Genomic DNA, 19015 nt, shown 5'->3' on the forward strand with positions numbered 1-19015 from the left:
TCTACTGACTACAAAATTAGGATTTACGATGACCACACCCTCTGTGGACGTTGTCTTCAGCCCCTCCATTATTCGCACCTCTGTTGCCTCCATCCTCCTCCTAAGGTCTCTATTGATTTCTCATCAGTGCCTTCATTGTCTCCATCTTTAACTCCTCAATTTTCTCCATTTTTAGCACCTCTGTTGCCTCCATCATTTGGATTTTTGCCGTCATCATTATCATTTCCATTGATGAAATAAATAAGGTCTCCTTCACCACTAGCACTTCCATCAATGTTGCCTCCAATAACTCCACCATTAGCTCCTCCATTGTTAGCACCTATGTTGCCTCCATTTTATGGGATTTTTTTTGCCATCATTATTCAGCTCATCCATTGACTACATCACTGAGGTCTCTATCCTGAGCGCCTCCATTGCCTCTATCATGAGCGCCTCTGGTAACGCCATCATTAGCGACTCCAATGCCTCCACCATTTAGAGAGCCCATTGTTGACTCCATAGTTAGCAATTCTGTGGCTTCCATCATAATTTCAACAATGACTCTGCTGCTTCCATAACTAGTGTCTCTCTGACCTCCACAATTAGCGATTCTAATCTTAGTGCCTCCGTTGCTTCTATGATGGGAGACTCTGGAAAGACCGTCAATAGCATTTCTGTGGCTTCCACCATTAATTACTCTATGGCCTCCGTCATTAGCACCTCCATTCTCCACACTCATGCAAGACTGGGGGTGTCTCCGGAATTGTTGGCACCCCTTGGTGGCTGGAGGTGGTGAAGCCACCTGTTATGATGCATGTTAGCGTGTTGCTGTAAGGTTGTCTGTTTGATGCAGCTCACCTCACAGGGCAATAATGCATTGCGTGCGTTGTGGTGCTCAGCAAAGCAAGTGCATTAAAGGGGGAAGGGGAGTTCGGCATGCACTAGGGATCAAAAGTGAATGATTCATGAGCAGTAATGCAGGCCCGGTGCATAGGTGTCAGGTCATCCTTAGAGTTGTCCTTATTCCAATGCAATATTGTCATTAGGGCAGGAAATGAGGGGTTACGCCCCTGCTTATTTTAGTAAAACTTCACTTCCCGTCCTGGAGACCCAACAGGAAATGAGGTGAAATCTCTCCAAAATAAAGGGCAGGCCCTTGGAATCGGCGTCCCCATCCTTTTCTATTCCTGTTTCCATGGCAACCATAAGGTTCGGAATATTCACTCTACATAATGGCCACCAGAACAAATACAGAGGGCAAATCTTCCCAGTGGGGGCACAGACTGCAATAAAAAAACCCTGGCAGGGGCTTTGTCCAAAATTTAGAAAAGAGATAACTGGGAATTATTTTTTAAAGTGGCAATTGCAAAAGCTTCCTGTGGTGTTGTCACCAAGACAGGAAGTGAGGGGAACAGGGGACACAGAACCTGTTTTATTGGCAGCTGTGGGGCCATTTTCCCCCCATTTCTATGTTTTCTGGGGTATTTACATAAGGGGTGTGACCAGGTTACTGCTTTATATTGGTTCAGGCATCACATAGGCCTGTTTATCTAATATACACCGATATTTAGGATGATTTTAACAATTTCCTGTCACAGAGAAGCCCTCCGTGGCCTCTTACTCCTCACTGAGGTGACACCGATTACTGAGGTGACACGGAAGAGCCCGCGTTGACACGACGTTTACCTTCCTAGCCGCCTGATTGGCCAACGCCCTTGTCTGTCTTCCTTGAAACGGCTCAATCAAAGAGTGCAGCGAGAGTGGACCAATGAGCGGCTTGGTATTATAGCGAAGGGCGGGGCGGAGCGTGCAGGTCACATGACTGAAGGCAGAAGCTGAGACATCATGGTGAGTGTTGGGGTTCTTTCACCCCGAATTTTTTTGTGCTGGTTGTGCTGCGACCGAGGGGGCCAGGGGGTGGATGAGCGGGGGAGTGTTGGTGGCTGGAGGGGCCAGGTAAGGCAGGACCTGGAGGTGGCAGGAAGAAGGCCCTGGGCCCTGCCTGCTGGCCTATACTTAGAGAGGGACCACTGCTGGCCTTGGCAGGTATACAGGGGTGGGGTGTACCATTGTCAACAGGTGCAGGGGGGTGCTCTGTGTGTTCATACAACTATGTCCATCCACACCTATTAATCCTGCTACCCTTATATGTATGTACACACCCTAATGTCATGTATGTGTATCCTTACATCATGTATGTGCCTGCTCATACCCTAACATCATGTATGTACCTATGCATGCGCACATGCACTCCCCCATGCATTTGGTTGCAGTTGCAGGATATATAAATGACATTTCTGTTTACGTATGTACACAACTTTCCATCATATATACAATCAGGTTGTTATGTGTTCATCTGACATGAAATCTACATCATACATGCTGCTGGAGATCTACATGGAAGATCATATATCACTACATAACATGTGTAGTACACAACTTTCCGCCATGTATACAATCAGAGGTTGGTTACGTGTTCACCTGACATGAAATCTGTACATCATACATACTGCTGGAGATATTTAGTGATGTATGATCATCCGTGTATATCATGTGCAGTGCTGGAGGTATGATACGTGTGAATGTACATATCCTGATCAGGGTTATGTTATACACAATCCATGGGCCCTGTGAGGGGTAAAGAGGTGAAGGTAGCGTCCACTCCGCATTGATATCACCTGCGTACAACTTTTTTTTGGATAAGAAAAGGGTTAAAGCCCAACTCTGGGCAAATATCGGCCCCCTGCAACCCAACACATCCTGTAGTTTCTTTCCTCACCCAAATCCGTCCAGGTCCATTGCTAGTGCTGTTTCCTGGTACAAGGCACTACTAATCTACCATTGCAGATATACCCGGCTGACCTCACTACTGTAAATTCCTGGATCCTTAGGGCCATTTCAGACCCGTATTGGGCCGCAGTGTGCTGTCGCAGGCTCACTGCAGACCCATGTGCTCCATTTTAAGTGAATGGGAGTGGTTTGGAACCAATTTTTTGCACGTAACTGCATCAGATCGCAGCGCATTTCCTGTAAGCGACAGGTTGCTGTTGGAAGATAATGAATCACGTTTTTGGTGCAGTTACCAAATTAGAGCAGCAAAAAAAATAATTTTTTAATAACCGGTTAAAATGGGGAGATTCCCCGGGATCAGGTTTATTATATCTGTTCAGAATTGAAGCAGAACTAAAGCTTGCGGCATGTACCTATCTGCGCTTTTTTGTAGGGCGTGCCATCTTTCTTCCTTCTTCTGCTCCTCATCGACAGTCTTCTGCAATCTTGATTGGCTGTACCGTGGAGACGTAACTTTCAAACAGGCGCGCAGGAGTTCATACATCCCCGGCATATGCAAGGGAAGCCAGAAATGTTGAGCTTCCCCAGCAGCTGAAGCTAACGCTTGGGATCATTGTTCTGTTGCATGATTCATTTTTGACCAAGCTTTGGCCAAAAATGGTCTCATATATGGTCTCATATGTGACTCTAAAATATCTTGGTACACAGAAAAGTTCATGGTTGACATAAGTAATGCAAAATGCCCAGGTCCCATGGCTACAAAATCAGGCTAAAGCATCACCCCTCCACCACCGTGCTTCACAGTTTGTTTGTGCTGATACGTTTTTTGATTCTCACGAAATGTAGCGCTGTACATTATGGCCAAACATCTCCACATTGGTCGCTTGTTTCAGGAGTCTTATGATTTTTTTTGGAGAAAAGAAACTTTCCCCTGGCATTCCTCCCAAACAAAGCCATACATGTTCAGACTTTTTTTTTAAATTGCATTGTCATGTAGAGGTGAGATAAAGCTATTGGGGTTCTTGAAATTTTTCTAGGTTTTCACATTCGGACTTTGGGTAGAATTTGTTCGGACATTTACTCCTGGGAAAATTGAAAACTGTCTGGAATGTTCTTAACTTGTTATAATCTTTCATTGTAGAATTATGTACTTCAGCTTTGTCTGAAATTGGCCCTCTAAAGCTTGGTACATACATTCAATATTTGTTGTGAAAGATCCTTTCCAATGACAAAAGAGTGAACGATGCATGATAAACGCTCAGTGCTCAACACAGAAATCTTTTTAAGCCGGGTGGCGAGAAATTGTAAGTGGGTGGCAGCCCTGGTATTGTGACCCAATTCATTGATAACCACCTAAAAACAGCCGGGTGGTTGCTGAAAAGTGCCGGGTGGTGCGCCCAGCTAAAAGGGGCTGGGGAGAACACTGACGCTGTACATACAGCTCCGTTCTGCTCTATAGAGAGGGGATAGGGAAAACGACAGAGTGGCACCCCACTGTGCTATCTCCCCTTCACTTTCATTTTGATGGTTCGTCATTTGTGGATCCTTTAGGACGACGAGCGCTGTACACATGCCAAATTCTCATCCAATATCAGCCTAAGGCAATTATCAGATGAGAATTATCTGACATGTGTACGTAGACTAAAGCTGCGTACACACTTGCAATTTTTGTCGTTGGAAAGGATCTTTCACGATCCTTTCCAACGACAAGGTGCTGCAAGATGCATGAACGATGCTGTACATACAGCACCGTTCATGCTCTATGGAGAGGGGAGGGGGAGAGCGACGGAGCGGCACCCTGCTGCGCGCTCTCCCCTTCACTTTCATTACGATCGGCTGTCGTCCATCGTCCGTGGATCCGGCAGGTCGGTCGTCCGGACATTGGACGACACCGACTGTACACACGGAAGATTTTCGCCCGATAATTGGCCGATGCCGATTATCGGGCGATAAAAATCTGCCGTGTGTACGTAGCTTAACCCTTCCTAGATTGACGTGCAGCAACAAATGCTTCTCTAAGATCATCACTGATGTCTTTTCTCTTGGCATTGTGGTAACACACACCTGAATGCTCCACACCAGCAAACTTCTGCTTTTATTGAGGGATGATGGATTAATCAATGCATTTGATGAGCAGCATCTGGCTGATACTTACCCTCTTCTATCCTATGGATTTTTCACAAATTGCTTCTGCATTTTGACCTGGGCTTTGTTAATTAAATCATGATATTATGTAATATATCATGTGTTATTGTTCATCGGAGGTCGTATTTACCCAATTTTAAAACCTGTAAGAAAAACTTGATTGTTAAAGTGGACCTAAACCGATCCCAGGCATGCGCAGTGCAAGATCGGATGATGTACGAAGAAGAAGAGTGAAGAAGATGCCAGGATGATGCGGGACCTAATGGACCAAACCTCCCGATGGATTGACAGATCTGCGGGATTAAAGTTGTGTTTTTTTTAATTTATTTTGAATTTAGTTCCACTTTAAATACACGCATTTGCGAATGTTGTTACACATGCCCATTTATTACTAATGGGACTTGAACATGCGTGGATAAGCTAAAAATCGGCTTTATTTTTTACCAGTGCAGCTCAAGGGAGCGCATTAGTTACGTGGTGCAATGAAGGACAGGTGATCTTACTCCATGTATGTACTTACTGCATACGCCATGGTATCTCACATGTGCCCTTAAAGAGACCCTAAGAGGTGACCATGACCATATCACCTCTTGTAAACAATGAAAAGTTCTACATTTCCCTTAATTATTACAAATACCATATGACAGGGACCCTGCCGATGTTTAGCTGTTGCCAGGACAAGCTGGAATTTGTGGTGTTTTGGCATTCAGTAGACGGTGGGTTGATTTCCAGTTTTGCTTGTGTGGTTTTTCCCTGTAATCATTTTAGTTGGATTGAAGTTCCCTTGAGAAGTTGTTCCTTTTGCTTCCTCTCCATTCCGACTTGCTTTGTTCTCCTTTGTTTTGAGTTTTCTGTATCTGGCATCTGATCGGTCACACAAGCCATTCGTACTTCAGAACGATTTTAAGTCAATTCTGTTTCAGAGATGAAAGCCTAATGGCTCTATAGATAGAAAATTGACTAATTGAAAGGCCAGAAGGATCGGGACCAGTCCATCCATTCAGATCATTCTAAGTTAACCTTTCCACTTTTGGCTTAACTGTATTAAATAATAATAACAGCAATTATTAAACAGGATTTAGATAGCGCTAACATATTAAGCAGCGCTTTACATTAAATAGGGGTTGCAAATGAAAGACAGATACAGACAGTGACACAGGAGGAGGAGAGGACCCTGACCCAAATATGTATATTGTATAAATATCCACAATAGGAGGAGGATATGGAATGGTGGGGAGTAGTGAGGGTTTAGGAGACATAAACAGGTAGGTGAGTTTGAAAAGATGGGTTTGAGGGCTCTTTTAAATGAGCAGAAAGTAGGAGTAGGCCGAATAGGACAAGGAAGACCATTCCAGAAAAGTCTTGGAGCCGTGCATGTGATGAGGTTATGAGTGAGAAAGTCATTATTAGGTCATGGGAGGAGCGGAGGGAGCGGCTAGGGGGGGATTTTTCTATCAGTTCAGAAAGGTAAGTGGGACAAGAACTGTGGAGGGATTTGAAGGCAAAGCACAGATAATGAATTTGATTCTAAGGTGAAATGGAAGCCAATGAAGAGAACTACAAAGAGAGGCAGCTGAAGAGGAGCAGAGGGAAGGCTGTGTATGGGATAGGCAGGTGGGAAGGCTGTGTATGGGGTAGGCAGGTGGGAAGGCCGTGTATGGGCTAGGTAGGTGGGAAGGCTGTGTATGGGGTAGGTGGGTGAGAAGGCTGTGTATGGGATAGGCGGGTGGGAAGGCTGTGTATGGGCTAGGTAGGTGGGAAGGCTGTGTATGAACTAGGTAGGTGGGAAGGCTGTGTATGGGGTAGGTGGGTGAGAAGGCTGTGTATGGGGTAGGTGGGTGGGAAGGCTGTGTATGAGGTAGGTAGGTGGGAAGGCTGTGTATGAACTAGGTAGGTGGGAAGGCTGTGTATGGGGTAGGTGGGTGGTGTATGGGCTAGGTGGGTGGGAAGGCCGTGTATGGGCTAGGTGGGTGGGAAGGCCGTGTATGGGCTAGGTGGGTGGGAAGGCCGTGTATGGGCTAGGTAGGTGGGAAGGCTGTGTATGGGATAGGTAGGAGGGAAGACTGTGTATGGGATAGGTAGGTAGGAAGGCAGTCTATGAGGTAGGTCGGTGGGAAGTCTGGCTTTTAATATAGATTTTAGAGGAAAGAGTCAGGTAAAGGTTTATTGAAAACTGTATTCGGTTTTATTGACATCACAAAATAGCCACCAGACCCAAATATATGTTTTTGGAAAAACAGATGGATGCTTACTGAAAAGTGCTGGGTGGTGCGCCCAACTAAAAGGGTCCGGGGAAACCCCTGTATTTGATAACCACCGCTTCCATTCCATTGTGGGTGCAGCCATCTTTTTACTTCTACTTCTCCACATCCTTATTTATGACCAAGATGGGATGATGAAACTCATGTGCAGGTGTGTGGGAGTTTATTCCATCCCGACACCCGCAAGGGAAGCTGACTTTTCCTGGGACGCATATGCAGCTCAGTGAAATTTTACAACTGGGCGGCTATCAGACAGATAAGACTAATTATTACTGAAAGGACATCGCCTGTCTCTTTCTGAAAAAAACAATTGCCTGATTGCCAATATTCCAAGTGAAACTTTAGTTCTACAGTATTCTCCCCGGTCTCTTTTAGCTGGGTGCACGACCCGGCACTTTTCAGTAAGCACCCAGCTGTTTTTGGGTGGTTACTGAAGAGTTGGGTCACAATACTACTCGCCTACAGCTTCTTCCCACCCAGCTTAAAAAAAAAATAAAAATCTGCTCTAGTTGGAAATTTTGGGCTATTTTCTCACCCCATGTGTTTTTGCTGGGCCACTCGCAAAGCCCCAAATCTGTCATATGAGAAGAAATTAGTCCCATACCTCTCCATACCTAGAAGTACCTTGTAATTGCTCTGAATAAAGCAGCAGTGGAACGATAGAATGGTAAGTTGAGCCCAGACGTTCAGAATGTCAAAACCCAAAACCTTGATTATGGTAATTATGTTCCTGGCTCTAAAATAAAGATTTGCCAAGCTTACTTTACCCGGTCGCTCAGTGTCTCAGGCATCACTGACCAATGGAAACTTGTTTTGTGTATTATTTTGCCAGTATGTTTGTTACTAAAACACATTTTGCAGAATATGAACTTTAATTTTTTTTTCTTTAAGCCCACAACACAGCAATCCCCCCAGGATGAGCAGGAGAAGCTGCTGGATGAAGCCATTCAAGCCGTGAAGGTGCAATCATTCCAGATGAAGAGATGTCTGGTAAGCAAAATCAGATTGGAGGGATTCCTAAAAGATTGCTCTGTAATCCTGTATTACCATAGATTGTTAGTGTTATAACTTCTGGAAATAGTTCTGATTGGAGGATAGAAGTTAATTTATGGAATATTGGTGGAGAAGCAAGTGCAGGGGTCTTCTGCATCACCATTTGTCTGCCACTGTTGTAGGGAAACTTGATTTCCAGCATTGTGAATTTTTTTTCTGCAATTTCCAGATCTGACACTGGCCCTGCCAAACTTTAGAATATACATTTTTTCATTTGTGTCCCATCGGGGAGAATGATATGCAGTTCCTGTCCTGCAGATACAAAAGGAAACAAGAAGTCTTTCCAGAAAAAGGGAAAATGGCCTCCTAGTTGTTACTAATAGATATTCAGTTAAAAGATTTCCCATAAATTTCTGTACCAGTGAGAACTTAAAATTCTCCCTTCGAATAATGGCGATAATAGTCACCCAAACAAATGATGATGGTGAATCTAAGCAGATACAACACTCACAGCTAAAACGTCATTACACAAGGAATGAAGGTGCTGCACTTAGTCAGCATGGGCATTGCATATGTCAAGTAAAACAATGGCCCTGATTTATTAAAGCTCTAAGGCTGCAGAAGATACACTTTCATCAGTGAACATGGGTAAACCAGGTAACTTGGAATGATCTGGTTCAGGATTAAAAACATTTATTAATAGATGGCAAATGTCCTCTAAGAAATACATTCCAGGTTTGCTAGATCACCAGGTTCACTGATGAAAGTGTATCTTCTTCAGCTTAGGAGCTTTATTAAATCGGGCCTAAATGTCCCATACCCTGGCAATCCTTATACAACTAAAATGATTATTTACATTTCTAGAATAGGCAACATGTTTGGGGATTCAGGGTAATATGCAGCTTAAGCAGAAGGTATAACTTTTTGAAATGGCAACTAAGGCTGCATACACATGATAGATTTTTGTCGTTGGAAAGGATCTTTCACAATCCTTTCCAAGGACAAAAGACTGAAAGATGATTGAACAAGCTCTGTACATACAGCACTGTTCTGCTTTGTGAAAGGGGGGAACGAGCTAGCAGCACCCCGCTGTGCTCTCTTCCCTTCCCTTTACTTACATTGCGGTCACTCATCGTTAGTGGATATGCCAGGACGGATCTATGAACGACGTTGGATGACTGCTGTGCACACGCCAGATTCTCGTCCATTATAAACCCTGAGGCGATAATCACATGAGAATGATTTGACGTGTGTACCTAGCCTACGGAAGCTGAAATTCTATGTAGGGTGATATCTGTGCTTTAAACGGGCCAGCTCAGCAATGAGGGTTGTTAGAGTAGCCAGTATCAGGATTGGTATCTTTGCAAAAGAAGCTTTTGGTCAAACTCAATTTACAGCCCTGATGAAGCGGGATCAGATCCCTGCAATGTGTTAGCCCTCCTGGTTCTTTCCAATCCAATTATATGAAGGTAACAGTAGTATAGAACATTCTGTTAGATTGATGGATTGGAAAGCTCGCATCCTTCCCTTTCATGTCCTATGTTCATGTGGAATGCTGAAGTTCATCAATAATTTGCAAGCAAACCGGCTTTATTGCAGAAGGGGCATTGCCTGTCCCTGCTGCAATTAATAACATATTTATACCTGCCTGAATAAAATTTTAATAACATAGAAACTTTGTTCAACCCAGAAACTTTTTTTTAGTTAAAAAGCTGTAGGTGGGTGGCAGCCTATGTATTGTGACCCAAGGATCGATAAACATCCGGGTGGCTACTAGAAAGTGCCAGGTGGTGCGCCCAACAAAGAGGGGCCGGGGAGAACACTACTTAAATATTCTGTCACAGACACCCTCATCTTCACCTGGTTTTCTTCCATGTTTGGCATTTTGATTGGCCAGCCTGGAGTGATGTAACTTTTGCACATGCGCACAGGAGTTCATTCATTGCCCATGAATACCAAGATACTTGGCATCCGATGCTACGAATGCCGGTCCAGTGCTCAACCCAGAATTTTTTTAAGCTAGGTGGGAAGAAATTGTAGGCAGGTGGTGGTCCCTGTATTGTAACCCAAAAAACAGCTGGGTGGTTGCTGAAAAGTGCCGGGGGGGGGGGGGTGCACAAAGCTAAAGGAGGCCGGGAGAACACTGCTGTCTCTTCTTCAATACAGCACCTGCCTGTGCACAATTGTTCCCAGATGTGTTTAGTTCGCCTTTAAAGCTGGTAAAACCGGAGCTCAACTTATGTTTGCACCATGGAAAAAAAAGCAAAAAAATGTCACGTCATGTAACATACCAATAATTTTATTACATTTGGAGTTAAAGCTAACCTTTTCCTTTTTTTTTTTTTTTATAGACGTACATACTTTAATTGGTAAGTTTTTTTTAAATTATGGGTACACATCTTCAACTGTTGTCACTAGAAACAATCTTGTATGATCGTTTCCAGGGACAAAAGAGTGACAGATGACCGAACGAGCACTGTAAACACAGCTCCATGCAAGCAGCACTCTGCTGCATCCTCCTCCCTTCACTTTGTGGTCGTTCATGAATCTTACTAGTCCATGAGTGACAATGAAGACTTTGGTGACTCTGTACACCTTCATATCGGACCAGAATCGTTTGACGTGTCTACATAGTCTTATATATCAGCTGGGCGCACCACCCGGGTTTTTTCGGTGACTAACCCGGCTGTTTTTGGGTGATTACTGAACAGTTGGTTCACAATACTAGGGCTACCACCCGCCTACAACTTCTTCCCACCCAGCTCAAAAAATTTCTGTCTTGAACACTGTATATAGTTATTATCATTGATTTTCATGGCTACTTTTATGAGTAATGGGTAAATCGGCACAGCAGTCACATGCCCGGCTCATTGCCCTTCCCAGGTCTTCCTGTTTTATGTTCCCTTGCACAATATCAGCGATGACGTCGCCTCCCTCAATTGTTGGACATTTTTAGACTTGTGGATGTGCGAGTGGTTATTACATTGCAATCTGTTCTTACACAATATATTATAATCTATAGATAGAGTTAAAGCGAACCTGTTATAATTTTCCCCATAATCCATCCACACTAAAATTATTCACCTGTCATATAATTTTAAGTCATTAAAAAAAAATTTCCAGCAAAAATAATCCTTGGTGAATGAAGATTCATATTCATATATTTCTTGTATGAATACTCCCTCACAATTGTCTGCATTTGTACCCCTTTGTGTGTCCTGCCAATGGAGGTCACAAGCAAACATTATTATTGTTTGATAATTGACAGGACTCATATAGTGCCGACATATTACGCAGCCCTGTACAAAGTCCATAGTCATGTCACTAGCTGTCCCTCAAAAGAGCTCACAATCTAATGTCCCTACCATAGTCATATGTCATTATTACAGTCTAAGGTCAATTTTTTTAGGGGGAAGCCAATTAACCTAACACATGCAAACATAGGTAGAACCTGCAAACTCCATGCAGGTAATGTCCTGGCTGGGATTCAAACCTGGGACTTAGCATTACAAAGGCCAGCGTGCTAACCACTGAGTTACCGTGCTGCCAGTATATATAATAAGATTTTTGGAATTCTATCTCTTGGATGGCCTCATATGAAAGGATCCAAAATCCGAGGTGCATCAAGTGCTATGCATTAAATTGGGACATGACCGACAGATAAAGAGAGTGACACCGGGGGAGGAGAGGACCCTGCCCTGAAGAGCTTACCATCCAGGAGTACAAATATTTGTTATGCAGACTTGGTTCAATTGTTTCAGTTGATGTAAACTTGTTTGCAGATTTGTCTGCACGCATTTATGGAGTGTTGTGCAGCCCTCAGAAAATTTTTTTAATTGATTTATTAGTTAGATGACGTTTTTGTGTAGTGATCTACAGTTTGCTTGCTTACAGCTTAAAATGACTGAATGCAAAGCCTTGGTCCTTTTGATTACAAGTATTAATGAGCCACCCACTGGTTGATATTTTACAGTGTTAAAGTGGAACTAAAGCTGCACTTTGACCTATTCAGATTTAGGTAGGTGAATGTAACCCATTCAGCAATACGTCTTACCTGCTTGATCGCCACCCAACGGTCAGATTGTGCTGCGCTGCGCATGTGTTGGTTGCCAGGGGAACCTGGCGCATGTTGGGAAAGAATGAACTTCCTCATGCTTGTGCGGGGGGTATGTCATTCCGGCACGGCCAAAGATTATCTTCAGGAAGTAAAGGAGAAGGACGATGACTGTTCCCTGCTATGAAATAGGGATAGGTAAGTAATTGCGGGTTCTTTAAGATTGTTTTCACCATTACAGTGATCTTCCCAGACCCTTTTAGTTGGGCGTACCACCCGGCACATTTCAGTAATCGCCCGGCTGTTTTTGGGTGGTTACTGAAGAGTTAAGTCACAATACAGGAGCCAGCCTACAATTTCTTCCCACCCGGCTTAAAAAAAAATCTGGGTTGAACACTTTACTCTTTCTAATTAATTTTTTTTAGCTGGGCGCACCACCCGGCACTTTTCAGTAACTGCCGAGCTGGTCACAATACAGAGGCCACAGCTTCTTCCCATTTAAAAAAATTCTGAGGAAAATACGGCTGATTGATATGTTGATTTGTAACACAAAAAATGTGGTTTAGCTTTAAAAACGTTGGCCAACCAATCGATGGGGGGTAAAAAGCCAAGAATGTAAATACAATGGTAAGTATAATCATTTTGATAATTTTGAATTTCATTGCCTTGATCGTCCAATGGACATTGATTTGCAAAACCATTGCATAGTGCGTATCCAGCCTAAATCTCTATAGTGGTGCCAGGATCCAAGCTTTATTGCAGCTGATAAAATACCAAAATGAGCCATCATAGGGAGGGTTTTGATTGGCTTGTTCATCTGTATGGGTGCTGCCATATTTACTATTCTTGCAGCAGGAAAGGGGCATGTACGATGGGCAGCACGGTGGCTCATTAGTTAGCAATCTGGCCTTTGCAGCGCTAGGTCCCAGGTTGGAATCTCGGCCAGGACGCTATCTGCATGGAGTTTGTAGGTTCTCCCCGTGTTTGTGTCGGTTTCCTCTGGGTACTCCGGTTTCCTTCCACATCCCAAAAACATGCAGTTAGGTTAATTAGCTTCCCTCCAAAATTGACCTTAGGCTGTGGTAATGACATATGACTATGGTAGGGACATTAGATTGTGAGCTCCTTTGAGGGACAGCTAGTGACATGATTATGGACTTTGTACAGCGCTGCATAATATGTCGGTGCTATATAAATCCTGTGTGCGTGTAATCTGCTCCTCTCATCAGCCTTGAGCATTACACATGAAGACTTCACTATTCTTATCTGGGTCCTCCATACATCTCCGCAATTTCCTAGAGAATGATATGCAGGGAGATGTTGATTCTTTCTAAATTGGAAGGATACATTTAGAAAAATAGTTTTTGCTGTTGCAGGCAAAGATTTTACGTGTATGTGTTTTCATGTGTCTATATTTACCGGAGGCTGAATCCAAAGGCATGGTGCCCTATAATCAGCTGGTCTGCATCACATGATCGCTCCTTTATGGGTATTGACATGAAAACTAGCCTGTGGTCACATGATGATCATGAAGATCTGTTGCCTGCACAATGATCAGAGATTCTTTTATACGGCACTTTGAATTACTAATAGGAGGTTGAGTTGCATGGAATTCAATAATTTAAGTATGATTGGGCATATAACAAACTTTTACAGTTTACATTTCAAGAGGTGTCAAAAACTTCCCTTGCAGTGGGGCTCCACCGCACCGCAATGGTTAAAGCGGAAGTAAACCTGTCCTGGTTCCCTGTCAGGGCGCAGCCATCTTATTCTTACTTTTGCTGTCTTGATTGGCCGGGCTGGGATAAACTCTTGCATGGGTGTGTGGGAAATCATTTCCAGCATGCACAGAGGAAGCCAGGAATGTTGCGTTTCCTGGCAATCAATTTTTAGCTTTGTGGCCAGAAGCCTGGAGTGATCAGGCATATAGGGGACTTTTGGCTGTAGTGTTATTATTAATAAACTGGATTTATATAGCGCCAACATATTACGCAGCGCTGTACTTTAAACAGAGGTAAATGACAGATACAGACAGTGACACAGGAGGAGGGGAGGACCCTGACCCGAAGAGCTTACAATCTAGCAGGTGGGGAAGTATCACACAATAGGAGGGGAGATAGGGAATGGTGGATTTAAGAGACAGAAGAAGACGGGTAGGTGAGGGTGAAGTGTTGGGTTTTGAGGGCTCTTAAATGAGCAGAAAGTAGGAGGAAGCTGAATAGGACGAGGAAGACCATTCCAGAGATTCGGGGCAGCTCTAGAAAAGTTTTGGAGCCGTGCGTGTGATGAGGTTATAAATGAGGAACTCATTAGTAGGTCATTGGAGGAGCGAAGAGAGCGGCTAGGGGAGTATTTTTCTATCGGTGCAGAAAGGTAAGTGGGACAAGAACTGTGGAGTGATTTGAAAAAATATGTAATGTTTCACGAATTTGCGTGTCATCCTTGTGCAGGGGCCATGCTAATCTTCTCTGTGTCATTTCAATTTTAGTAAATGTGCTGCTGAAGTACATATACAACACATCGTCTTTGTGTTGTATGTGGCCCAACTTTTCTGTAACCACCTGAAAACAGCCAGGTTGTTGGTGAAAAGTGCCGGGTGGTGCACCCAGCTAAAAGGTGCCGGGGATAACACTAGATTATTGGTCATCAATGGGGCACTTTGGTTCTGAGGGGAAACCCCTGATGCTGAAAAGTGCCAGAATAATGAATATGGAGAAACGCATGTAAAGTGTGCAACTAACCCACACAAAGTAAATAATAGCTCAACATGGGCTAAAATTTCAGGTACGGTTTCCCTTTTAAAGACAATAAAAAAAAAAACTTTTATCGCGGTATACTTTTTAATTAAAATTCTCTGGGCCTTTTCCTGAGTAAAACAATACAGCAGCTATTTGTTTTAATGGAGCCTGATGAATGAAACCACAAAACATATTGAGAGTCGCTCCGGTCGTATCAATCCTCATCTGCTTAATTTCCCGTGGGACAGCGCCGAAAATTGCTCCCCTAATCAATGTAAATCACCGTTCGGGCGGCTGGCAGTCTTGAAAATTAGCTGCCACTAGATTCTGCCAACAACTGCCGCCCAAGCCCCGCGTCCTAATGGTGCTTTATTTTTTTTGTCACTGTTGAATTATCATAAATATGCCGAAAGCAGACAAATGAAGTGTTCATTTGGGGTTTTTGTAAAGCGTGTTTCAAATTTTAGAGGATTTCCACGTTACCTGTCACTTTACCAATCTTTTTTTTTTTTTTTTTTTTTTCAAACCTCTCAATAAAGCCGAACTGCTGCAACATGGTCATTGGGTTTATTTGCTTTTCTCGTCTTCAGTACTGCAGAGAGTATTGGACTTGACCATTGGACATGACTATGGACTTTGTAAAGCACTGCGTAATATGTTGGCGCTATATAAATACTGTGTCATAATATTGCTGAGGTTATAATGTTGATTTTGCTCTTTGCAATAGTGTACTGTGAGCACAGGACAGCACGATGACTTTTCCCCCAGGGGTGTGTGTGTGTGCGCGCATGACGACTCCTCCCCCAGGGGTGTGTGTGCGCACGCACGATGACATCTCCCCCAGGAGTGTGTGTGCGCACGCACGATGACATCTCCCCCAGGGGTGTGTGCGCACGCACGACGACTTCTCCCCCAGGGGTGTGTGCGCGCACGCACGACGACATCTCCCTCGGGTGTGTGTGCGCACGCATGACGACTCCTCCCCCAGGGGGGTGTGTGCGCGCACGCATGACGACTCCTCCCCCAGGGGGGTGTGTGTGCGCGCGCATGCTGACTCCTCCCCCAGGGGTGTGTGTGCGCACGCACGACGACATCTCCCCCAGGGGTGTGTGTGCGCGCACGCACGACGACATCTCCCCCAGGGGTGTGTGTGCGCGCGCGCACGACGACATCTCCCCCCCAGGGGTGTGTGTGCGCGCGCGCACGACGACATCTCCCCCAGGGGGGTGTGTGCGCGCGCACGACGACATCTCCCCCAGGGGTGTGTGTGCCCGATGACATCTCCCCCAGGGGTGTGTGTGCGTGCGCACGACGACTCCTCCCCCAGGGGTGTGTGCGCTCAAGACAGCTCCCCGGGGCTGTGTGAATGTGTGTGCCTGCATGATGACTCCTCCCCTGGGTGGGTGTGCATGACGGCCTGGGCTCACAAGCATGCATGAAGTGAAACTGTGAGTCATTTAACCCGGGAGTGCAGCATTTCCGGACTTTGGAGCACTGAGTCTGTGTTGGAAACTGTGTTGAAAAGAAGGGAAGTATTGCTGTGAGAGCTGATTTTTCCTGCTCTGATAAAGCTTGGCCTTTAAAACTAAACTTGTTATACTTTCCTGTCCCCATTCTGTCACCGGGTGCTGCCATCTTCTTCGTCACTTCCTCTTTGCAATCTCTGGCCTAGAAGAAGTCAGGAAGTTCCTTTGGCTTCACACTGTCAGGCAGATCTGGGGTCTGACTACTCAGCAGGAGTTCCCGCATAGCTGCAGGTGACATCGATTGTGCAGGAACATCTCCTTCTTTATCACATTTGTTGCATTGGAGCGGAGATTCTCCTAACACTCGTGTGTCAAATATTTCTGATTGGTACAAAAACCTAAGAGGACTTTCAAGTTTTGCAGCAGTTTGGCTGCCTTTCCTGGGGTGGCTATGTCAGGAATTACAGTAGAAAAGCTTTCTATCCAGCAAGTAAATAATGTAAAATGACATTGTATTCAAAGTGCTGAAATTTTGGAATTCAGATACAGCATTTGCACCACAGCAGCCTCTGACCAACTTGTACATTCACATTTTTGGCCTGGCAGCTGAAAAACCTCAGCATGGAGGTAGGAAGAATACAAAATGACATGAAAAGATAAATATTTTCTATTTACAATATTGTTTTAGGGCTGTTATGAAGCTGTTTTTGGTAGCTTTCTGTGTACAGCATTGTGTACATAAGCAAATCTGTGCTCTGCATATTCCGTGCTAAGAAACAGATTTGCAATAAAGGAGCATTTACCTGTCATTGCTGCACTCCCCTGGTAAAGGAAATACCTGTTTCCTCTGGGTAGATAGATAGATCTTTGGCATGTATTGGAATGGCTGTACTACTTCTTAGTTCAGCCAACACTGCAAAGGGATGGAAAAATGGTCAAACCGAATGTAGATCTAGATTACAGAGAGTGTAGAGAAGTACACAGGGCCGGGTGTACTCAGTCCTTTTGCACAATAAAGCAAAAGGTCAACAAAAAAAAAAAATCAAATGATATCCTGCATGGCCAGGGGCAGTAAAGTGATAATTTCCCTTGCTCTGCGTAGCTAAAACAATTCTTTACTTTAAATAGTATAGTTCCAGCAATTATTATTATTATTATTATTATTATTATTATTATTATTATTATTGTTGTTGTTATTAATAAAAAGCTATATTTATGTAGCACCAACATATATTAAAGCAGCGCTGTACATTAAATAGGGGTTGCAAATGACAGACGTTTACAGACAGTGACACAGGAGGAGGAGAGGACCCTGCCCCGAAGAGCTTACAATCTAAGAGGTGGGGGAAGTATCACACAATAGGAGGGAGATATGGAATGGTGGAAAGTAGTGAGGGTTTAGGAGACAGAAAAAGATGGGTAGGTGAGGGTGAAGCGTTGGGTTTTGAGGGCTCGTTTAAATGAGCAGAAAGTAGGAAGAAGCCAAATAGGACGAGGAAGACCATTCCAGAGATTTGGAGCAGCTCTAGAAAAGTCTTGGAGCCGTGTGTGTGATGAGGTTGAGTGAGGAAGTCATTAGTAGGTTTTTGGAGGAGCGAAGAGAGCGGCTGGGGGAGTAATTTTCTATCAGTGCAGAAAGGTAAGTGGGACAAGAACTGTGGAGGGATTTGAAGGCAAAGAAAACCCCCAGGGCCCAGAGGAGAAGTCTGCGGAGAATGGCACCATGTTGTTGCATGCTGACCTGTGCCATCATGTGACTGGGCCACAAGGTATGTATAGTATAAAAAAGCATGTCATTTTTAATTTAAATAGGGACAGACTTGCAATAATTAATATTTGGGGAAAGTAAGGCGCTAAAGTCTTTGCTTTGATTTTTGATGTACAACAGTCTGTCATGTTGTTGGTATACTTATTTTTAACTTTTAGATTTAGACTTGATGCAATTTTTTTTAGTATGTTACATGCACAATAAAGGCCGCTGTTCAGTTTCCATGGGAACTCTATGGGAACTGTATGATATAAATAAATGTATGGAGTCCTGAAATGACCTTCGCGAAGGGCTCCGAGTTGTACAACCATGTACTAGTCATGCATTTTTTCATGTAGGCCAGGCCTACGCATTTTGTAACATAACCATTGTATTGATATATTTTTTATTTTTCAGGACAAGAACAAACTAATGGATGCTCTGAAACATGCCTCAAACATGCTGGGAGAGCTCCGGACTTCCATGTTGTCTCCAAAGAGTTACTACGAGCTTTGTATCCTTCTCTGTGGCAATGTGTTGTGTCATGCAGGGTAGTACATATATTGCAATATATGCCAGGGATCGATCAGTCAGAAGAATCTATTCTCTGATCATTAAGGCTACGAACATGCATCAGATGGTTCTCATCTGATAATCGACTCAGGGCTAATATCGGATGGAAATCAGGCATGTGTACAACGCTTGTTGTCCAAACCACCGTCCTGGCGGATCAACAGACAAGGAACAATCATAATGAAGGTGAAGGGGAGAGAATGCAGCGGGGTGCCTTCGTTCTTTCCGCTCCTTTCTCCATAGAGCAGAACATCTCAGTCATTTGTCGT

At 44.1% G+C, this 19015-nt stretch overlaps 1 protein-coding gene and 1 non-coding gene across 2 annotated transcripts in view; one reads left to right on the forward strand and one right to left on the reverse strand.

Annotated features, from left to right (window-relative positions):
* Positions 1–1741: 1741 nt before the first annotated feature.
* VPS35 (VPS35 retromer complex component) overlaps positions 1742–19015 on the forward strand; it is a 62082-nt gene continuing 44808 nt past the window's right edge. Inside the window, exons 1-3 of the mRNA XM_072422283.1 lie at positions 1742–1827; positions 8067–8165; positions 18591–18687. Coding sequence (XP_072278384.1) covers positions 1825–1827; positions 8067–8165; positions 18591–18687 — 199 coding nt within the window. The 5' untranslated portion in view covers positions 1742–1824. The remainder of the gene's footprint in view (positions 1828–8066; positions 8166–18590; positions 18688–19015) is intronic.
* On the reverse strand, positions 14628–14730 carry LOC140338747 (U6 spliceosomal RNA). Its single transcript, XR_011922312.1, has one exon. It is a non-coding gene; the product is annotated as a U6 spliceosomal RNA (small nuclear RNA).

The sequence above is a fragment of the Pyxicephalus adspersus genome, chromosome 9, assembly GCF_032062135.1.
Source record: "Pyxicephalus adspersus chromosome 9, UCB_Pads_2.0, whole genome shotgun sequence".
Classification (NCBI taxonomy): domain Eukaryota; kingdom Metazoa; phylum Chordata; class Amphibia; order Anura; family Pyxicephalidae; genus Pyxicephalus; species Pyxicephalus adspersus.